Source organism: Anticarsia gemmatalis, chromosome Z (assembly GCF_050436995.1).
Source record: "Anticarsia gemmatalis isolate Benzon Research Colony breed Stoneville strain chromosome Z, ilAntGemm2 primary, whole genome shotgun sequence".
Classification (NCBI taxonomy): domain Eukaryota; kingdom Metazoa; phylum Arthropoda; class Insecta; order Lepidoptera; family Erebidae; genus Anticarsia; species Anticarsia gemmatalis.
Window position 1 is genome coordinate 15,330,061 of NC_134776.1, and position 22,104 is coordinate 15,352,164.

Here is a 22,104-nt window from a genome sequence, read left to right on the forward strand (position 1 = left end):
CTTGTAAACTTCCCTTTTATAATTAACATCCATACGTGTTGTCACACAGGACCGCCGGTTAGGAGTACTATGCACCTGACCTTTTTTCAAGACAGCCGCTGCCCCGATGTGATACGTGTCCAGTTAATACAATGGTTTATATTACGATATCATAATAATCTAACCTTTTGAAGGGCAGAAGAATCTGCAGTATAAAATAACTTTCATAGATTCATACAAAAATCTGAAAATAAGAGCATTTGTTGTAAATAATGTTCCCGCCGACCTTCAGGGCTTGTAAAACTAACTGTAGACATACTAAAAAAGTCGTTGGAAAAACATTTACTATGCTCTATAAAGGCTTAATATTAAAGTTTTTGAGTTACGTCCCTTTTGTGCTGATATTGACCGCTCATCTTAGAGGTTAAGTAGGTACTTATTACATCGTTGCGTGATGCACTCCTCTTCGTAGGTAAATTGTAATCATTTAATTATGATTTTATTTAGGATTACGTTTAAATTTTTTTTTTAATAACCCATATCTGTCCCACTGCAGGGCAAGGGTCTCCTCCCAAACGAGGGGGAGGGGTTAGGCCTTGAGTCCACCACGCTGGCCAAGTGCGGGTTGGGGACTTTGCATGCCCTCAATAAATGTATTAAACAAATTTTAGGTATGCAAGGTTTCTTCACGATGTTTTCCTTCACCGTTGGAGCACGTGATAATTATTTCTAATACACACATAACTTCGAAAAGTCATTGGTGTGTTGCCTCGGATTCGAACCTGCGACCACTTGCGTGGGAGGTGCCAACTTAAACCACTCGGTTATCACGTTTAAAAATAATGTATGAAAATGTTTAAGGTACTTTGGAAATAAATAACTTATGCTTTTAAGTGATTCTTCATCACACAATGGTGTACGATCTCTATAATAAGCCACTATTGTACCTGAAGGTAGTTAGAAAAAGGGCGCTATTTCGTTTTAATCTATTCGAAGATTAAGGCCGCCTTGACCCGGAGTGTCTTAACGATAATTCGTACAGTGATTACGAAGTTACGACAGACAGAAGGCGCGAGGCGCGGGCGTGGCATCATGGCTCAGACGCACGCAACCTTTACATAGCCTTTACCACCATGATTCATGACCCAATGTCGCATTCACTTCACTTCTCCATTAATACACATTTACACAACAATATTACAGTTTCCACCCCTACCAATATGAACCCACGGTTATTTTTACACGCGATATAAATAGAAAATCGTATTTATAATCTTTCAAGGTTTAAATGCTAAGCCGTTTTCCTTATGTTATGTGTAAAACTTTCTACTTCGTTTATTGTTGAATCAATCGTTTTAAGCCGATAAAAAAGTTTCGTATAAAAATTGTTGTACTTCAGTCGCGGGGAAGTTACTTTTTGTACTACGTGTTTTAGGGTTTGTAATAACTGTTTTATGAAAGCCTTAAAACCTGTGTGAACTGATTTTAGTTATACGCTTTTGTTATTCAAATCGTCTATCTACACGAGTTCCTAATTACTGAGTTCTGGAGCCAGTACCTGGAAAAGCCATTAACTAAGTACACATAGGTATGTGTGTCACTCACAATTCCATAACTCACAGAAATTCGGGCACCAAAACAATTAATAAAGGCCTTTTATACAGACGCTTTGCGCACGCTTGTTCAGGAGTCATCCCAAAACCGACATTGTTCTAGGGAACGTTTAATTACAACTCGCACGGCGACCCACTGATGAATCGATTTTCACTTATGAGGGCCACTTTGCAAGGATAGGGACCGGCTTTATTCGATGAAGCTAAATGCGCAGTTCACCTGCTCGAAATAAAACAGCCGCAGTTCTTGCAGGTAGTTTTATTTCTATATTAATTGTTCTCTTCTTTCTTTTGTCCGGTTAGTGAAAACTAATGTCAAAATTGTCTGATTAAGATGGTTTTAAAATACTTTTAATGTACCTTATTAATGTCGCCCATCTATTTAGCGTTCAAAACAAAGGTTGCTTTCACTGATCACTTAAATAGGTCAACTTAAATGCGCCTCTATCAAATTCTAATTGATAAAAAATGACAAAGATTGCTTTCAATAGACTCCCTATGTATTTTTTACCCGCAAAGTGAGATAGAGGTGAACTCTATACGTAGGTCATATGTAATAAGTTAACCCATATACTAGGGCCGGTCTATTGTCGTTACTGGCACAGTTTCAATCACGCCGCTGTTTCTCAAAATGTCTGGATAAAAACTCAATTATACTTTGCCCAACGTTTTGGAAAGCAGTTTAGTAAGACCAACGAAGCGAAATGTCGATTTACAATTATCTATTATTCATCGATATATTATAAAATAGAACCTCAGTTACGTTCCTCCGTTTGCAATGAAGTTACTCTCGAGTTTTTAAAATTAGACCAAGGTATTATTCTATGTATATTTAACTGAGCTTATGTTTAAATTAGCTCAAATATGATAATGATTTTTGAAGATTTTTGCCGCTGATTATCAACCGGGAGACGCCTATTTGTATAGCTTATAATACATACATGTACAACGCGTTGGTATTCACTCGCTTCAGCCCTCACGCAATGTTTGCATTCCTGAAAATATGCGTAATACAACGAGATGTGGTAAGCCGTATTAGATTGGAGCTTTTTTTCACCGATTGAATGCTGCTCAGTCGACGCTACTCCCAAATCCTACGGTTAAATGCGCAGTATTTTATCGCACTCTTATTGTTGTTTATTTTTAGTACTAAGTATTACGATTTTAGTTATTACTACTTTCTACTTGCAAAATAATAACAAAAAATAACTTTGGGGTAAAATTTCGGTCTTATTTCGAAAGAATATTACGTAATTTTTCGTACTTTGCGGAGCGAAACAAAACTTTATTAAAAGTTAAAAAATGTATGAAAATCTTAACTACAATCTGACACTGCTGGAATGCACGCTTCGGGAATATTGCAAAGCGCTGCTGTTCCACCGTATAGCTTTAAACTGCTTTTTGCGGCCCACTGCCCCGTTTGCATAAGTAATAGAGGATTTGAACTTGATTACCGCCTGAATGAGAAGGTTCATTTCTAAGAGATTATGCAAAATTATTTTGTTTTTTCCTCCAATGTTACATGTTTCAGACGCAGGCTTCTTTACAAATGAAAAACTCAGTGGGCTCTGTCTAGTTTGTGTTTTAGCTTAGCTTTGTGATTAGTATTTGTACATTTTTTGTTGTATATAGATTACACAAGTATTTTCTAATGCAGAAAATTTAGCTTGAAGCTTAATGTACGGCAGTCTTCGTAGTGAATTAAAATGGCAATATTGTATTCCTAAAATGTTTTAAAAAAGGTCTTTAAGTTATCTTATTTCACACCTAAAAATTATCGAGTCATTTCTCGGAAACATCTCGAATTCTGGAAAAGAAATCCCTCATTCCGCCTACCCATAACCAGCAGCTATAACTAAAATATATATTTTTCTTAAACTTTCACTCCCAACAGACTAAATAAAAGTTGGAAGTTGGACTTATTGACTATAGCAACGTATATACTGGTAACCCAGTGACGTGACGTAAGAGGAGCCAAAATCCCACGCGAGCCAAACCGCAAACACTATAGTCTGCCGGCGACGTAAAATACTGAGTCGTCAATGACGTGAAAGGTAACAATGTGGGATATATAGCACCTATCAATACTAATATGCACTATATATGTATTTTGTTCGTCCACATAGACCTAATGCGAAGAAAGTACTGTCAAGGTATGAAACATATCGATTTATCGTTTGTCGCTTGGTTAGTTAAGCTGAAACTACCGATTATTAAATAATCATTGGATTAAAGGTTTTATACATAGGAATTATATATTAAAATTTGTAGGTGGCAGCCGTGGATGACAAGATGTCCAGAAGTGAATGAAGCAAAGGAAGTTTTCAGGGATCGTAGCAAGTAGGGTATCCTACCCCTATGGGGAAATGGCGTGATTTTATGTTTGTATGTATTAAAACTAGGCTCGTATCATAAGCCAAGTCAGATTATTTTGATATCCACATAGCTGTATCAGTTCGAAATTGGGGTTATTCTATGATTGACAGGAGAAACTATTCGGCAAACTGACAAATCCACGCACATGTTAAACTACGGGGGCTACAGAATTGATATACTGACAGCATCTATATAGCAACGTTTGCATATAGAATAAATGAAAAATTGCAAAATATATTTTAGTGACTTTAGATTAGAGACGATTTTATAGAACTACCACTATCGACATTCGGCAACCGACTAGTCATCGAGAAATTTTGATGAAAAACTGATCAGCAGCGCCTCTATCGGACGTCGTAGGAACCATTTTGGCAGTTCATTTAAATGTCAAACTTTCAATACTTGGCAGTAGAAAATCGCACTAAAGGCCTAGTTGCAGATGAAAGCTAGCTTTGTTCTTCATTAATGCTAAATCTAAACAACTTTTAAAGACAGTCGTTAGTCAAGATAAAATACAATCTTAGTTTAAACAACTTATCGTCTCAGTTAATCCTATTTATAATTATGCGAAAGTATCTTTGCTTGTTCCGTTCGCAAGAATAGCCACTGCAATGGTTTTTGAAATTTTAATTAGAGAATGCAACTCGGGAAACGACCTTTTTGCTTTCAGATCGAATAAAAGTACTAATTACTGACCTTTTCAAACAAAAGTACTGGCGTAATCGGGGGTGAAAAGTAGCGGATTATTTCGAACGGCCGCAAAAGAATAGTTATCTTACTAGAATTTATCTTTATATACAAAAATGAGTTACTGAAATGAATGTACTACATAACTTTTGAACAACTTGACTAAATTGGATATTTTTTAGTAGTAGTATGTTTGTAACTGTCGGTACAAGGTTTGTATGGGAGGATCAATGGGATCAAAATTCCCATAAGAATGGAATCGACGGGATAAAATTGTGCTATATCTGGACAAAGTCGGGCAAGTCCGCTGGATTATCATAAAAATTTACCAAATGATGTAACTAATAAGTGCACGAATCGAATGAAATTTATTGCACAAACACGATCATTATTGACACTGGATTAATTATATGCTGTATTGCCAATAATTGTGCGGTGAAAGAGCGTTGTTTTGTAATATTTACCGGCCTAGCTGGTCCGGTAAATGCCGAAACCATAATTTATTGTGTCGAACAATGTTACAACTTAATAGTAACACTTTTGTAAGTTGGTTTTAAAATGAGGGAGACTTTATGTGAACAATAGTATGAACTGCGTACGATGAGATGAGTAATTTATGTTTCCAAACCTAACTACTAGCAATATCCTATTATATGTCAGATGCATAACGTAATACACATAAATTGTAGCGGTTTCTTGAAATCTGCCGCGCGCCTGACCCGTCCGGACGCGTGTTTCTATGATAAGGCACACGGCAAAGTATTCAACTGTAAAGTCTACACGCTTTCCTCCCGATACTACACTATTGTGCCTCCTGTATCGACATCGGTACGTTTGTAACTCAGTATCGACTAGCTTCCCGCTGAGATTGGCACTTTCCTCTCCTGAGCACTCGAACCCGAGAGGACGGTTATTTAAATAAGATTTGTCAAGCATTTTTCAGAATGTAACGGTAGGTACTTACAGTAAGTAGCGCTTGTCAGTCTATCGATTGTGTCTTGTTTGAGTTTTGAGTTCTTCTTACCCATCTTCGCTTCTGGGCTCTAAGACACGGGTTGTCACTCACACTAAGTGTAACGTCTGTGATCGTCACAGCGCTGTGACGTGTTACATATTATTCGACCTCCCAAGCGTCACTCCACCTGCGGACAGATTGACAACATTAGAACACAGATTAACACACGTCATCCGATGAATATTAATAGACAAATAGTCCTAGGACATGAGATATATACATTTTATTACACATAATATGGTCACGTAGTGTCACAATTTGTACGAAGCTGCGTCAACAAGGTCCCTTGCGTTTCTCCCTCTCTTTATCTAATACTACAAATTCGATATTTCCGTCTCACTCTGTATAAATTATAGCTGTTTTCCTTCTCCTGAATATTGTAGGGTGAGTAGCGAACGGCGGCGAGACGTAAACGAAATACTTATTTTGGCGTATCTTCGGCGAAAACAAGCCATTTATAAGATGGTGATAAATCAAGCGTTCTTGTGTTCTTATAATACGGTATGTAATGTAGTAGCGTTTAGGACTCAGCACGTGCGCGCAGTGCCCGCGGAACATGTGTGTCATTAATTAAACGTGATTCTGTGATTATTGAGGTTATTGCCAATAGTTTCCCTGTAGCTTACTAACAAATACACAACACGTTACACTAGTAGCTCAACTATTACACTGATAATGTTATGATGCGGTCTAGTTCAATAGAACAACATTTTTGCAAATTAAATTCAAGCCTCTCTTCCATCATTCTAATTCATAACGCAAGATAAAAGAACGTTTCTCACTAACTAAGAATCGAGAAATTAATTTCTGTCCGGGAACATAATAAATGAGTCCCTTGCGTTCATTCTATTGAAAACATTAGAATAAAAATACACCGTTCTTCAGTTTTTATTACCTTTTAGTGTAATTGTTTTGTGTCTATCCTCCGGGAAAATGGAGGACACTCACACGCCATCACACTACGGGAGTAAGCACTACTATATTTGTTTGTCACTGTTACACTGATTTGAAGTTTTCCGAATCTGAAACGAGCGAGAAAATACCCTCTTTACTATAAATGGTTTATATTTACAAAGTGTAAATATTCGCAGAGCATTTTCGCTTTTTCATTAACGCTCGAAGCAAAACTTTTCACGGCTAACTCTATTACTTAAAAGTTTGCGCCGTAGGTAACAATCCTTCTATTTTAACACTGTTTTCAACAACATGATTTATGGATGAAGAATTTGTGATTGTGTGCGTTGTGTTTACTTCATGCAAGTATTTTAAACTTTTAATATCATGGAACGTGTTTCAAAAGTGCGGGAACACAATTTCGTCCGTAGCGTGTGGGCGAAATGTTTTCGAGATGCATTTTATTTTAGCAAAAGTAGTGTTGTGTAAGTGTAGTTGGAAAGTTTCGCGGTATGTGCTTTGTTTCGACCCTGGTAAATTATGGATATTTTTAGATTCATGTAAAGCGGTTGCATGTCGGCTACAGGTTGCCATTGTGTGCACGAAAGGAAGGAAAACCCATAACGCTGCAAGTAATTTGCTCACAACTGTATTTCAGCACACGCCATGTGTATCCACTGATTACTTTACGTTTATTCTGTTGTTAACTGATGTGCACTGCTTTTACCGTTCATATGAACATTGAACAATAAACAAATTACTCTGCCTACATTATCCACGTTCACTTTATCAATGTACATAATTTATTACTTCTGAACACAATTTATAGGCTCACGTTTTTATGTAATTGAGATTCAAACGAGGTCTATATTTTGTGACACGAACTCTAAGTAATGTTTTCGATTGTTTTGACTTTTGTATACATTTACTAGATAGTAATTATTTGTACTACATAGTTGAAGGCAACAATAGTTAATTAAACTAGTGAACTGTGTTATCGACACAGCACTTGGTTTGCATCGAAATTCACCTAAAACATCGAACTGTCTTAACTAGTGCACAACTGCTACAATTTCAAATACGACAAAGCCTTAGTTAAGCCACTTTTGGCGAATAAAGCCGTTATCTTGTCGGTACAATCAAATGCCAACTTGCTCAATTTTGACGGCAATCAACAATTAACATCAAGTATATCAAATACGTAGCAACGTTCTTAAGTGGCTTCGATCGATATCCTTAAGCGACAATGTCAAACAATATTAATCAAATGTCGAAGTGAATTATTGTAGATCGTCTTTATCGGGAGAAAATAGACTTGGATAATATTTATCAACAAAATCGAACAAATTACAGCCGCGTTTACCGGCAGATACTTTACAAGTTCTTAAAACGTTAAAGTATTTTATCAGTAATGGAGGATCTACAATCAATCACTGTCATTTTAATGAATTGATCAGTATTAAAATAGAAGAATTCGTAACCTTTAAGGCGCAAAGCAATTCGCTGTTGCCGAAGACATACTTAATTAGCTAAGTTAGAGAGTGCTGGTGGTAAAATGACACATTTTGACCACAAAATGTTTTAATAGACCGTTTAATGTTGTTTAACCCTTTTAGCTGATTATAGTTTCATAAACAAGTGTATGCTTAGTGAAACCTTTATTTAATTTACGTAGAAAATTCATTAGTTAAACAACATTTTGATAGTACACAGGTTACCGCGAGCAGATAAAACTATGAAGTTTATTTGTAGTGTAAATGCTGGCAAGAGAATACAATATTCTTATTGTTCCGCCGTATTTATTGTGAGGAAGTGGGATAAGTAGCTGACTGTAGTTTGTTGAACAAGATTGAACAAAACTTGCACAAGAGGTCGAGAGTTGTATGACTTAAGAATGTTATTCACACAAATTACTTTACAGTAATTTTATAAATAAAAAAGGATAAGTAGCGCTTCAATATTTATTTTATCGTGGAAGAAACAAGTGTATATATCACGAACAAAATGACAAACATATTGAAATTATAACTGATTGATGGTCTCAACTATTTTTAACTCAATAATAATGTTTATTTTGTTTTAAGAATTATGCCTCGAAAGTACATTTCCAAGAAGGATAAAGGCGTATTTGGAAAAAATGGAGGAGGCCTTTGCTCAGCAGTGGGACAGCACAGGTTAAGAGAATAATAATTAAGTTATACATAGCATAACGTCTGATTACTAGAATATCGATAAACAACTTTATGTCGTTGTTAGTACAATGATATCGTGCAGAAATATGACTGTTTTCACATTTATTGTTTCAGAGGTGAAAAGAGACGAAAGCCTTTGGACTTGCGATGACCTTCGACATATTGGCTAAGGGCTGTAACACATCAGAGCTGGACAGAGGGTTTTATTGTAGGAGTTATGTATTTTTTTGACCCAATTATGTGCCTATGCTGGACAAGGCACTTCTTCCAGAGAGAAAAGTTTTAAGCCTTGACTTCAACTAGTGCTAGTTAGCCAAGTACAGTCAGGGAAATTTGCATATGTTCAAAAAACTACTTAAAGAATTCTCAGACATGTATAGTTACATTACAATGTTTTCCTTTATATTAAAAAAAATATGAATCTGTATGTCATTAGTGTGTGGCCATTGGTGTGAACACATGCGTGTGAATGCTCAGATTCCTAGTCATATTTGTGTGTATTATTTGCAACGAATTGGACTAGTGCAATATTTTGTATTTCCTATATTCTACATCCATAGTAGTTGCGCCGATTCGAGCTTATTGCACCCTTTTCATTAATCTTCTTAAGCTCAATTCTATGCCAATTGTTTTATCAAATCATCAATACTATCAGAATCATCAGAATAATAAAAAAATGTCGAATATAATTTCGGGGGTTTGTCTGCTAGAGCCTTTATTCGATGAACTCTATCGATCGTTTGACCATCACAAAAGACTTAAGTCCATACAATAAAGAATTGGAGCTTGATGTTTATCTTTTGTCCTGAAACAATCTATTAAGCTGTGTTCTTTGCCGACATATTAATCGTTATAGATTATACCACAAAGCAGTACTTAAGCGGCATTAAAAATGTACGACAAAGATAGCGTAGATTTGTACATTTAAAATATTTATTGATACGACTCAGAAATTTAGTAACGTGTTTAAAGTTTCACTGAATAATTGAACAGTCTTCAGCTACCTGCCACCTTACTATGAATTTCTTAACACTTATTTCATACCTTCAGGGCTGCCCGATTTGGTAATCAAATCTTGATTGTATAAGCGTGATTGTTTAGGGAGGTTGTTGTAAGACGGTCTCAGCCTTCGCGATAATCCTTCACAAACACTTGCACAAACTTGTGCCGTGTGCACGTGTGTGTGAATGTCCTAGGTCACGTGCGACCAGTCTAACTACTCAATTACGTGTTCTCGATGTGCCATCGTAACAAGTGTACTGCACACTTCATACCAATATATTATACGTGTACTATTCACTCAGATTAAAGCCGGATTATATTCGCATCATCTCCTTACTAAAACGATTCGTGAGCAATGCCAAACGACTTTACTCATTCAGCGAGCGCTGTTATAAACCCTTCTGATTGGTTTATCAGGCTCGATTCTATCAGAGCCAACCCTGTCTTGCGTTTGTTAAAATTCTGAATAGGAACGTGAACAAAATAAAAATATCGAGTGAAGTTGAAATTCGTTTCAGAGAAACGTTGAACCATGTTGACGTGAGGCTCGTATGAATAGTTATTAGGCGCCGCACTTTTGTTCCATTTCGTGGCTTTCGACAATCCAACTGACTGTTTTGAATTCACCTATGATTCAATTGTTTAGAATTGGAGAGTTGCAAATAACAACAAGCTCGACAGTTGTTCAGTATTCACTTGTTTTTGAATTTATTTCATGTCGTTCGCTTGTTTGACAAAATTTGGTTGAGTTTTCTTCGGGGTAATGCAATATTTTGTGAAGTGTTCTTTATAATAAATTGCGTTAGCATAAATATCACAATGTATCTCGGGGTGACGTTAGAAAACAGCCATTAAAATTCATCCCTTGTGGTCCCCAACCCTTCTAAAGGTTTATATAAAAGTAAAATAAACTAGAATGGGAATAACAACTTGGTGTAATAAAATAACGTCCTATCGTTATCGTCCCGACTACCTAAATTCGTGCCGTTGCCATTAACTTTTATTGTTATAAACATACATTAAGCATATTATGTGAGTATAAATGTATTAGTGAGATATAAAATAATTTCAAAATTATTGTGTCTGTTGTGCTGATATAAAATCTTATTTATAATAATCATGTAGTTTATATACTTCGCGGTACATTCATATATACATGTATAGAGCATGCATGTACATCAAGCTTATAAAAGAGTTTAAATGAGACGAATACGTTTAAGACATACGAAATAGTTTTTAGCTCGAAGTAGATAAGTTAGTTTAGTCCCTTCCCGCGCTGGCCCGTCTCAGTTAACCCTTAAGTTTACTGTTTATGTTACATGTTTAAAATCAAGCTGTTATCACTGGGTCTAGGATTCTAAATAACTTTTTACTAGTTCAAAATACTGCATATATTTTATTTTCTACCAATTTTTTCTATCGATTAGGTTTATTTGCTGATAAAATAAATAACTATTTAAAAATATAACACTAGTCGAGGTGCTATCTAAAGAATAAAAAATACTTGAGATACCCTCAAAAATGTGCTTCAGGTTATTATTTATAATGTCCAGTGTTTTCTTGTAGCCCATATATTTCCCGTGACTATCCCAATGCAGGGTAAGGGTCTCCTCTCGACCAAAGGAGGGGATAACCTAGGAATCCACCACGCTGGTATAGGGACTTTGTACGCCCTCAAGAAAAAATAAAAACTTTCAGGCATGCATGATTTTAACACTTTTCCTTCACCGTTGGAACAAGCGATAATAATTATCTGAAAAAGTTTTTAAAATTTTGTACTTTCTGTAAATCACTCTTTAAGTTTTATCGTGGGTAACAAAAATCCTCACAAACACATTCATAATATTAGTTATCGAATGATAGGATAACACATGAACAATCTAACACGACTAGACGTCGCGTTTATTGAGACAAGTTGGGGCAAAATTTTCGAATAGTTCCCAAGTATATTTGAACACGCGTCGAAAACGATTGACCTAAAACTTTGACTTCATGTCTTGTTGTTAACTGTCTAAGCTATGTAGACTATGTAACCATGTTATTCTAGTTCTATATTTGTTCTACTCTTTGGTTAAATATTTAAAGTTATAATAAAGTCTCCAACTTGCGTTTGGCCAACGTGGTGGACTCAAGGCCTAACCCTTCATTACGGGAGGACTTGTCGAACAGTAGATAGTGATGGGTTAAATTTCTAATATTAAGACATGCAAGTTTATTAAGTCACTATAAGTAGTTTACTTGGTTTAAGTCTGGTATTTTTGGGTGCCTCTGAAGCATTAGGATCTTTATTAAATTGACCAAATTTTATCACTTGCGTTGATGTTTTTGCTAGACTATCTTGAACCATTGTATAGTTCAAAATATCTAGCCTTGTCTAGGCCGTAAGTTTAAATACAAAAATAGTGGACGCTAAATTAGTTTGTCACTCAGCGACCGTCGGAAGTGACCACGTAATTGTTATAGCCAGGATTACTTACTAGCCTTATTAACCACAAAGTGCAGGAAGCTCAGGCTTGTAAAGCGTTAAATATTTGTTACTCTTTTAAACCGTTTTTATATTGATTGCTCCCTTGCAAGATACTGTTAAGTTTGATTTGGTGTCTAAGTACTCGCTATGACCAATCATAGAGATAATAATGATCAGATAATATGAGCCGACAGTTAAATACTAAAACTTTTTGAATAAATAACCCGTCCGAGACAACAAGGTCCTATTTCGAAATGACAGAAACAGAAAAGAGCAATGATCAAAGAGTCTGAAGTAATACAAGTATTGGATGAATAAAACGTTTATTGTGTAGAGGCAATCAAAACAATACTCAGCAATATCCTTTTATGTCATACGGATATCACGGTGGTCAGCGTGACATGGGAAAATAGAATCTTTTAGACAAACAAAGAGAAATATCCGCTTTTAAAAGCAATGTTGTATTTCAAAACAGTTGTAACGATTGTCTGGAAAACTCAAAGAGCAGGAGTAACAAGGATTGTGAACGCCGACCGTCGAGTGCATTGTCGCTGGAAATTAAATTGCCTTGCGGAACATAACAAAGAACTGTTTGTAGTGCGAGGTGGTCGAGCCACTTTGACATTACTCACTTCACTTACACAACGAAATTCCCTTAAGTTTACTCGAGATATCCGCCATTTAGCGCCTTCCCAGTTCCCGCACCCTCCGATTGCTTTACACTAATTCAAATAAGATTTACCGAGCTTATCTATAAGAAAAAGTTGTTCCTGTTTCTCCTTTGTCTCGACAAATTTCTTTTATGTTGTTTTTATGGCTTATTATGTACTCAAGTTATTACCATTTCGAGTATGTTTATTACAATATCGTTTTATTGGTTCTCTCTTTTGTTCGAGTTACGGACTTAAAATGCTTTTGAATTTAGGTGTTAAAATCGTGTTTTCGACAAACGTTATAAGGAATAATGGGCGTATTATGTAAATTAAAACATTTCCACGCGATGTCTTCACTCAATTCTTATTCAAGTCAAAAAATGTAAAAGAAAAATATCTACAGGAAAAATGGAAGTAACACTTCATAATCTCTTCAATCCATTAATTTTTCTGTTTAAACCTATTACTGAGGCAAATTTAATTATCTGTTCTTTAATTCCATTAAACTTTTAACATAATTTGTATTTTCGTAAATGAAGTAGTCTTTATAGGCTTCGTTCCATTGTGTCACTTTTTAGACATTTCTTGATTGTATTTTTTTTAATAATATCTATCTAATCCGAAGTTTTTTTTTTCTTTCGTTGGAATGACCTGTAATTGCCTATCACCCAGTATTTTGGCCATCTACACTGTAAAACGCATTTTTTTTAAATCCTGTTGTACCCGCGTCCAATTCTCAATAACGTATTTAGTGTTAAAACAATTATGTTTCAATTTCACCAACACCGCAAACTGGTAATTGAATTGAACAGCAATTAGACACTGCAGCTTAGTTGATTCAGTTCAAGCAGGCATACGATCCCGGATCCAGCCACGTCTTACAACTCACCAACTAAACACAGTCAAAGGATCCTATTATCGGAAGCAAGGAGCACACAAGGGCCCATCTACCACAAATGTACTACCGTGTGTATCTGTTCTATACTGTAGCTCGATTCTCTACTACTATCGACTACCGACTACTGACCTGTCATCGAGAAATATTGTATGAAAATCTCTGATCAGCGCCTCTGACGGGCGTCGTGGAAACTTTTTGGCAGTACATTCTAAATGTCAAAATGTCGATAGCTACCCGTTTGCCGGTAGTGGATAGTGGTAGAGAATCGAGGTACAGTACCTCGATTTTCTACCACTATCGACTACAGGCAACCCAGGCTATGTGTCGAAAAAAAATTTATGACAATCGGTTCAGCGCAACTATTATTGCAGTACATTTTAAATGTCAAACTCTCTATACTCGATGGTTCCAATTGTAAATAATCGTGCTACTTGTCCGCTATTCCACAATCGACCTTTCGCCTTGATTTAACCTTTATGTACAAGAATTAACCAAACATTTCCCTGTTTTTTACCTTTTAAAAGCTTTGTCCTTTAAGATGGAAAGGGGCTTAAAATATCTTTAAAAATTTCACCGAGTCCGTACAATGTTTTGACTTTTTAGTGCTTCTTTTGATGCGAAAGGATGCTTTACGACTTTTTCGAAGTTATGTTTGGTGAACATGTGTGCATGACTCTGCATCCTACTGTTATATTAAAAATGGGAAAATTTGTGACGATGTATAGTATGCATATTCGTTATTCTTTCACGAAGAACTATCAGACGGATTTGGACGAAATTTAGCACACAAATAGTTTATAACCTGAATAAACTCATGAGATACTTTTTACCCCCGAATTTGTTTTCATGCGGACGAAGTCGCGGGCGGAATCTAGTGTTGCACAATATTTGAGAGACTTTAAAAGAGGGGTTGTAAATGCGTCGTGTAATGTACTAATGTACTATTTACTTTACTCTCTCAGACTTGTAATAGGAACTGTTCAACTGTATCCCGGTCTTGAGACAAAGTTTACACACCAAATACGTTAGCATTTTATAAAAATGTTAGCAGAATAAAATGCTCTTTGCAACTTAACAAAGTAAACATAGCTATTGTAAACCGCTAGTTTTGTTTATAGAAGTCTGAAAAGTTTTTATTGTTAGCTTGAAACTAATTAGCTTAATGCCAAATTCTATAATAAGAAATGGTTCGGAAGATGAATAAATGGATTAAAAAACAAATTATACCTACACTCCCGCGGAGGCCGTTTAGTTTTGTTCCATTACAGGATTTTTTTTGTACAATGCAGTGCGTCGTAATAGTAATAGTCAGGATATTTAATTTTACAAAGGAGATCATCCAGGCTCCATACATTTTCGGGCCTATTTTTAAATTGCCGGCCAACTTGTGCTTGTCCAGTTCTTATGACTAACAAATCTTCGATAGTAAAAAAAGTGGCTATATGTTTTTTAAATGTATCAACAATTTGATTTGCACAAACCCAATGTGATTTATAAATAGTCCTGCAAAACAGCTAGCACCTACCGAGCTAAGCCATTTAACTGTCTATATACAACTCTATGTCCACTGCCACTTCCTACTTCCAACGTGACGTTTGGCTGACAGCCGGCATACATTAGTGGTTAATGGATTCTAATGGATAATGAACTATTTACATATACATATTTGATTAGACCATAATTCCATTACTGTCAATAAGTAAATACGCTTAAAAATACAGGTGAATCCTCAGTATTTTCGAGTATAAAATTTATCTTTCAATATTCATATTTTGGAAATTCTGTAATGCCTGTTTTGTGCTGCACGTTGGGTATTGAAAAACTATTTGGATTCGGTCGAAAGTTCTAATCTAGACTAATCCGGCTGCTTTTGGTTTTGTGTACGTTATTTTAAAATGATAAATCTGTACGAGGATCACGATTTGTAACTTATCTGTAGCGCGATTTTCTACACACGGCATTAAACAGTATTGTTTGTCGTCTCAAATCACCGATCAAATCAAATCACCGATTTATATAATAATAGCTTTCCGTCTTCGGTTTGTACTTCGCCTCCTTCGCGGTAGTATTTCCAAAAATCCTATTTTAGTGCTCTTCTACACTTCTTAAGGAATCTTCATACCAAATTTCAACTTTCTGCGCTTAGTAGTTGCAGTAAATAAGTCACTCAATAGCGCATTTTTTTAAAATAATATATATCAATTGATTATTTAGCAAAGTAATAGTTTGCATGAGAAATAATCTTATAACTTGTTCAATATTGAACTGGGCCACGGGTCTGAGCTAGTTGTTTTAATACGTCTAAGTTAAGTTAAGCTAAATTAAGTGCTCACTCATCGGATACTCTTACCCTAATACTGAATAATACTCAACAGTTAAAGCGCAGTTCAAGTTAACCAAGTTAAGCTTAACTCATGAATCGTCTTTTACGCTACACACCGAGAATTACATACCTAAGCTGAACTAAGCCAGTTAACCGAACAAGCCTATTCTGATCCTAGCTAAGATAGGCGGCGTGTGCTTGTTCAATAACTTTACCTTAGTGGTTCTAAGTTAATCGTAGTTTAGGGTGTTGTAAATCACTATGAAACTATGGCTGCAGTTGCAGTAACATCTAGTCCTGTCGACAGTCAGCTAATTTTGTATGCAAACCTGATTAACGGACGGTATAATGGATGGTTGGAACTAATTATTAATACACTTTAAATGCCAACTATTGACAACCCGTTAAGTAGCTGAGGACAAATGTCTGAAAATATTATCAGTGCTCCTACTATTTGACGTAGGTACAAATTCTTGCTTACATTTTAAATGACTAACTCTCGGTACTCGGTACCTATCGACAGTACGAAGGTTACAATACACTCGAATTTTAGCTTTAGATTTAAACTATCTGTATTAAAAATCCTGCCGAATAAAAAAATAGAGATTTAAAAAATGTTTGTGTTTTAAGATTTCTAAATAAATTTTAGTTAGCTTATCGGAAGAAATATTGACTATTGCTATCATACATTTTATTGTTACTTTATCTATTCCATAAGTTATCAAACATTTACCCCCGGTTACAGAGTTACATTTAACGGTAGTTTATCTACTCATACAAAAAAACCCTATTGAGTAGATAAACTACCACTAAGTGTGCTCAGAAACCGGGGGTTATTCATACACTGTAAAACTGACCCTAAAGCGTCTTGAAGGTCGGTAAATATAGAACATTTACGATACGACCTAGACTGAATCAAAGCCAGAACAGACGGACAAGTATCGAAAAACGATTGTTTATTAAATATTTCCACTTGTCTGCGCCCGTCTACTTCTAGCTGGCTTTGTATAGCCTGACGAAGTTTATATAACACTCCAATATAGCACAGTAGTCTTGTCTTTTTTCATTATTATCTTGTTATATATAAAATTCTCGCATCACAGTTTTCGTTGCCATACTCCTCCGAAACGGCTTGACCGATTCTCATGAAATTTTGTGAGCATATTGACTAGGTCTGAGAATCGGCCAACATCTATTTTTCATACACCTAAGAGACACAATTTTTTTTTATATGGGAATGCAACGTTTGCCGCGTCAGCTAGTTGATACTATAAAAGTACATGTCTTTTTTCATTCGGTCTATATAAATATTAAATAAAATAAAAGGATCCGGGATTCCAGGATGTGACTTTTTCCAGCAGTGGGACTATAATGCAATTGTTTAAAAAAAATTGTTCCAGTTTTTGGCTTAAACATATTTTATATTTTTCTGTTGCCTGTCCCAAAAATTTGTTTGGATGAATTAAATTTATTGTACCATTTTGTTGTTTTTACGCTTTTCAATGCTTTCAAAGCCTTCTGCCTATATCAATTATTGGCTTAATTTGTTAAAAGCACGATGGTTTTTTGATCAATCCACTAGTGCGATTACAAATTTTAATACATCATCGAGCTGTATGTTTAATCCGAATATGAAATTGATACTATCGTGGCTATTGGGACTTCAATTCCGATAGTACAATTTATATGATCTGTAGTTTGTTGTTGACAGCTGATAGTTTGTGTGCCTCGCCATTGTACTTTCAATACTATTCAATTCAATTCAAAAAAATCAAATTATGTAAGTTTTAGAAGAAATGATTGGCCACAGAGGGAAACTACATTAAATATTGTAAATATCAAAATTCATTTAAAGTAGATTTTTTTTTTCTTAATTGCTGCATTCTAAGATTTTTAATATTCTTCTGCCGATACCGGAAATTCTAGTACTCGGTATGCCTAATACAACATTAAATGACCGTGTTAGTTGTCCAAAAATATTTTATAAATTATTTTAATTTCATAAATTTATCAAGTAAATGTTAAGTACTAAATGATATAAGGTTCCAAAATGTTCAAACATTATTACGTTTAAATAACTTTATGACATCAAAGCGTATAAAATAAAGCATAATGTCTCAATACCGAGTCCACAAAGTCAATATCCATTAAAACTTTACAAACAGAGAGATTACGTCGTTTTAAAACGATCAGTTCGGGTTCTACTTCAAAACACTTCAGCTTAATGAGAGTCTATGGTTTAACTTACAGATACGAGTACCTACGTTAGATCTCACTTCTTCACCGATAGTATAAACTTTCTAAAGTAGTCTCAGTAGGTAAAACTCGAGAAAATGAGCATTTATTTAAAAGAAAATTTAACCTAAATAAAGTTTGAATTCTAGTTTAATTGTTTTCAAGGTTGATTTAGACACAGTTATATCTGAAAGTAATAATCATGCGATTTCGATTGATTGTAATAGTAAAATCGTGTTTAAAGCTATTTACTTAAATTGCCAATTAAATTATCAATTGGTATAGACGAGCAATAGACACCTCTTGTATCATAATAATATTTAACCGCAGTGACTTCCATAAGTTGAATAAGTTCGAGAAAATCTCGCACCAAGCAAAAATAAAACAATTACCGAAAAAGCGATTGCAATACTCATTCACCGTGTAATATACTCGAGAGGAAACCAATACTGGTTTTGTTTTATCCAGCACATTTGAGTGAGGAAAGTTTGTGCTACCAATGAACCAGGAGTAGATAATTCAGTAAAGGAAAAGAAACGAATGCAGCCGCAACGTCGCTGGTACTGGTTCTTTCAAGATGGCTTGTTAACTCCGATTGGTATTTGAAACCGCCTTTGAACCATCAAACGTTTTCAACAGTCTTACACAGACACTCCAACAGGATTATGAATTTTCCAAATTAAAAGTATTGGTTTCCAACAAAAAGTGTGATCGTTTTTGCTGACTCTCGAAACAATTTTGGTAATGGATACCAATTTCGCTGTGTCATTTATTTTTATTGATATTTTTAGTCCCATGACAATCGATAGAGAGTAGTTTAGAAACCAGATGGCGCCAGTTGATAAGTCTTTTTAGAGTGGTATTGTTTTTATTCCTCCATTTTAAAATACGCTATGGCATCATAAAATATAGGATTCGTTTGAAACAAATAGTTGGTTTCCGGACTCACACATGCAGAATTTTTTCATCTAAGTATATTTTTATTTAATTTGATTATTTCAGCTTTATATTAATCTGTATTTTGTTCCGTCTTAAACGTACGCGTGGGGTTAATATACATAGATATTTAAAACGTATTTATATAATATTATTAGAATCTTTATGTCTAAATTAACTTGACATATTACGACTGCAAACACAAGTTGAAAGAAGCACTATATTCGTCCAATAAAAGATATAAACGTATGAGAAAACATCAAAGTCGCCAAATCAATAGAAACGAGAGGTTACCTATGTGTAGTATTATACCTTTGGAAGGCTCGAAGGAATTCCTGATCTATTAATAGATGATAATACTGAGCGCTCACGATATTTTTACCATTTTATGTTAAGCTGCCAACATATTATGTTATAGTTGTTGCAGTCTACCAAATAGTTTTCTGTTTGGTTGTACCTAACCCTTATACATAAATTTTGAATAAAGGAGAACTAGGTACTAATGTGGAAGCTTATTGTTTCTTTATGCCCTTACAGAAATAAAGAAGGCAAACATGCATTTGATCTATATTAAAATTGATAATTTTTAATTTAATTATAAAAAGATTCATGTTTGTTATTTAGAGATCTTTAGCTCCTAATATATAATATGCTGCCAGTTTAAAGTGTTGTTATGTACGTGACTAATACCAATTTCTCCTCATAGAAGGAATTCAATTCGCGACGAGGACGAACAAGTGTATATTAGAGTGGTTGTCGCACGCTATAACAAGCTATTTCCTGCCGAATGCTGGGAATTTTTGTATAATAGCACGGTGACCTCATGGGACCGAGGGTGTCCACCCTAGTTCCTACCTGTGGCCTCTTATCTCGCTCGTATTACAGCCATACAAGTAAAAGTCCCACTGAATAGCCAACCCTACATACAGTCTACACCATTTCACCTTTCCACTGCACAAAGTATTCAAATAAATTTCATGAATATCAAAGGAAACTCGTTAAATTCATTTCATAAACGAAATATTATGACACATATTACGAGAGCTTAGCTCACTTTCACGTTATAATAACATAGTCGAGGTCGAATTAAGATTAATTGGACTAGGTGTTATCCCAGTCCGAGTTTGAATTAAAAATAATTGGATTCACAGTTTTCCTATTCTATTCGCTCGTTTTAATTCAATGTTGAAATGCTGGATCTACTCAAAATGTGTACATTGTAAAGGGGACAAGTTTAAGACAAACCAATTGTGTAATTTGGTGCAGTATAATTTCCCTTGAAGGGTTATTGGGCCCCACTCCAACTCGTCAAGAGTATAAATTCCCTCCGCGGGAAGACTACTGCAAAATTACATTTGCGAATTACTGTGCATTTATTATTTAAAGTGGATTAATAATTTTCCACTAAAATAATATTATTTCTCTAGTATCGTTGCATATAATTCGAGTATTACGAACGAATGGAATGAGTTTTCAAATGAGCTTGTTTTATATTCGTCGTAAAAAATGAATTGGCACAGTATGGTACGATACAATATTAGCATATATGTTTACGTATTTCTAGCTTATAAGAGATAGATGGCTAAGCTGATCGAGAACGAAAATACCTTGATTAATAAAGCGATTAGTTACCGTTACGGAGATAAATGATAAAATAGGAAAATATTTAGTTGGAGCGGACGGCCACGGCTCGTGCCAAGATATAAGTGACAACGGACGCTCGCCCTCAATAACACGGGAATCAAAAGCGTATCAGAGGGCTACTGGGGATTACGTATAACCGATGCCGATGAAATGCCGTACCCCGGGGATATATATAAAATATGGGCTCCGAATATACTAGATTTGTTCCTTTACGCATCTCGGGAATTCTTTTTTGACGTTGTCAAAATAGCTTGTTTGTGACTCATGGAAAGCATAAAGCAATTTATACTTTCAATAACGTCGCCAGACTGGGTTTTTCGTGACCACGAAAATTGGTGTGCAGCCCCTGCAGTTATTATGATTGAGACGATAAAGTAACAATTATGTTACATACTTGTAGATAAGGATTTTAAAACTTAATACCGTAATGTTTGAAGCGAGTGATTGAGGGGAACGGATATCAGTCATGATATGATCGCAGCAGTATTATTTGCGACTGCTGGCTAAGAGACTGGTTTTGATATTCAGTATATAAAATTTTGTTTTTAAAATTTGGCTTCTTGCCTAGTAAATTCTGTTGGACTTGTATTTATATTGAATTGAAAAACAACCCAATTTGGCGAATTAAGTATGTTAAAATCCTACAATCTCCTTCAGAAAAATACTCGTGGTGCTATAAAAATACCGATGCACATTGTTTCAAACTAACTGAACGTGAACGATGTTTATTTTACAAAGTAATTCCTTTCATTGTAGAGTTTTGTTAAACATTAGTTGGGAAGAAAAAGCCAACAATTTTGCGGGAAAAAGCGCTTGTATTTTAAGAGTACTAGAGAAGTAAGTAGCTTAACTTTAAGCTTGTAACCAGCAAGCGGTTTGGAACACTTCTAGAATTTTACTTTAATTCTTTGTTCCACCAACGTCATGGTTTAAAATCAGCGGTATTTAAAAATCATTAGTTTAGTCAGATATATTAATGGTATTGATGTTATTGTTAGGTATGTTATGTATCTCGACAGTCATCGACTCGATTTTATGCTAGAAATAACTAAAGCCACCAAACAAAACTAATGTGTTTGGAATTGTACTTATCGCACGTCTAGAGTAGAATATTTAATCATGTAAAGATGCTAAATTATTACCTTTTGTATCGAAATTAGTAACTTTGTCACTAATGAGAAATTATGTAG

At 35.1% G+C, this 22,104-nt stretch overlaps 1 protein-coding gene across 2 annotated transcripts in view; it reads right to left on the minus strand.

Moving 5' to 3' along the window:
• LOC142986315 (frequenin-2) overlaps positions 1-22,104 on the minus strand; it is a 222,229-nt gene that overhangs the window by 118,275 nt on the left and 81,850 nt on the right. Inside the window, exons 2-3 of one of the 2 annotated variants that reach the window (XM_076134761.1) lie at positions 6,566-6,692; positions 5,620-5,797 (exon numbers count right to left, since the gene is read on the minus strand). In XM_076134761.1, coding sequence (XP_075990876.1) covers positions 5,620-5,683 — 64 coding nt within the window. In that variant the 5' untranslated portion in view covers positions 5,684-5,797; positions 6,566-6,692. The remainder of the gene's footprint in view (positions 1-5,619; positions 5,798-6,565; positions 6,693-22,104) is intronic. The other variant, XM_076134762.1, reaches the window with a different exon arrangement.